Source organism: Silene latifolia, chromosome 4 (assembly GCF_048544455.1).
Source record: "Silene latifolia isolate original U9 population chromosome 4, ASM4854445v1, whole genome shotgun sequence".
Taxonomy (NCBI): Eukaryota; Viridiplantae; Streptophyta; class Magnoliopsida; order Caryophyllales; family Caryophyllaceae; genus Silene; species Silene latifolia.
The window spans coordinates 36,942,943-36,944,515 of record NC_133529.1 but is presented as its reverse complement, the minus strand read 5'-3'; the positions used below and the strand labels follow the sequence as shown (position 1 = coordinate 36,944,515).

The 1,573-nt window shown below is 38.5% G+C and overlaps 1 protein-coding gene across 1 annotated transcript; it reads left to right on the top strand.

Annotated features, from left to right (window-relative positions):
- Positions 1 to 483: 483 nt before the first annotated feature.
- Positions 484 to 1,241, top strand: LOC141651388 (uncharacterized). Its single transcript, XM_074459103.1, has 2 exons — positions 484 to 503; positions 620 to 1,241. Exons 1-2 carry the CDS (start codon positions 484 to 486, stop codon positions 1,239 to 1,241), a joined length of 642 nt encoding a protein of 213 aa, XP_074315204.1.
- The last annotated feature ends 332 nt before the right edge of the window (positions 1,242 to 1,573 follow it).

Sequence of the window (1,573 nt, the reverse complement as noted above, 5' to 3'; positions counted from 1 at the left end):
TTTAGGGACCAGTTGATCACCGCCATCTGTATGACAATAACGTCAAACTTATCTAGCAAGCCAACCGTTATTGATAAACGTGGATCAACTGATAATAATACCAAAAGTATGCCCTTTGATCCTTTTAGAGGTTTATAAGTCCTTGCACTAACTGTTAAGGACACCAACCCCAACAAAAAGAATCTCTTCCTTGGAGTGCTCTAAGCTGGTTGAGAGAGTAGTTGACAGAATTAGGGCCATTGGTGCTCGTAAGTTGTCTTATGCAGGAAGATTGACTTTAATCAAGTCTATTCTCAGCAATTTACACTACTATTAGGCACGCATTTTTGTGTTACCTGTGAGCATTCTGAATAAGGTTGAGGCTATATGTCGTAGTTTCTTATGGCAAGGGAAAGAGGTAGCTCAAGGGCCTGCTCTAATTGCTTGGGATACTTGTTGTACTGTAAAGAAAGAAGGGGGTTTAGGTATCATTGATTTAAGAAGATGGAGCTATGCTGCCCTGGGTAAGTATATCTGGTGGATTGCCCAGAAAGAAGACCATATGTGGGTCAAATGGATACATGCTGTGTATATGAAAACTGGGGGGGTGGTGTGACTATGTTCCTAATGCTGGATCAAGCTGGTCTTGGAGGAAGTTATGTGCTGTGAAAGATAAACTGAAGCAAGGGTACTGTGGTGACTGGTGGTTAACACACGGAGGCATCTATATTATTAAAGCAGGATATACTTGGTTAGGGACCTCTCATAACAATGTTAATTGGAATCCTTTTGTGTGGAATAGGCTGAGTCCTCCTAAGCATTGTTTTATTGGGTGGCTTGTGGTCCATGGCAGGCTGCTTATTAGGGACAGGTTGCATAAGATGCATATTTGTGAGGATATTGCTTGTTGTATCTGTGGCAATCAAGATGAAAGTCATGCTCATTTGTTTTTTGAGTGCGCTTATAGCAGGGAATGTCTATCATTGATTAATGCTTCCCTGAAGATCAATGTTCCTACTGGGAATGTGGTTCAGTGGTGGTTGAAACTGAGAATGAGGAGTATTCTAAGAAAGCAGATGATAGGTGCTGTCATTCAGGCTCTAGTCTACAGATTATGGGATATGCATAACAAATGCAGGGTAGAAGGGGTGCTGATGAGGCCAAGCAACTTGATTCTTTTGGTGCAACAGGACATCAGACTAAGGCTCCAAGGCTTAAATAGTTGTAGAAAGATTAGTGGTTTATACAAAGCATGGATTTAATTGTTTATTGTTTTTAGATTGATTCATGCCCGATGATTGTATGAAAAAACAGTTGGTGTAATTGTTGGTGATCACTTTTGGTATAATATAACTTACATTTAACCAAAAAAAAAAAAGCTCATGCTTATTTTCTAAAAGTTCATTACAAGCTCTTGCTTCGAACAATTATTCTTTTACATTTATTCGAACTACGCACATGGTTTGATTTCATTTTTAATGAATACATAGGCAATCCTTCGGAGGATACAACCCGTTATTTTAATTGTAAATAGAAGAACATTTGCATTTGCATTTGAAATTCGACAAGAATAATAAAAGGAATTATAATAGTT

Bases quoted from the DNA above. Each gene is read 5' to 3' on its own strand.
- LOC141651388 (XM_074459103.1), top strand. From the start codon at position 484: ATGGAGCTATGCTGCCCTGG. The intron at 504-619 runs GTAAGTATATCT...TGCTGGATCAAG, and splicing joins ATGGAGCTATGCTGCCCTGG to CTGGTCTTGGAGGAAGTTAT.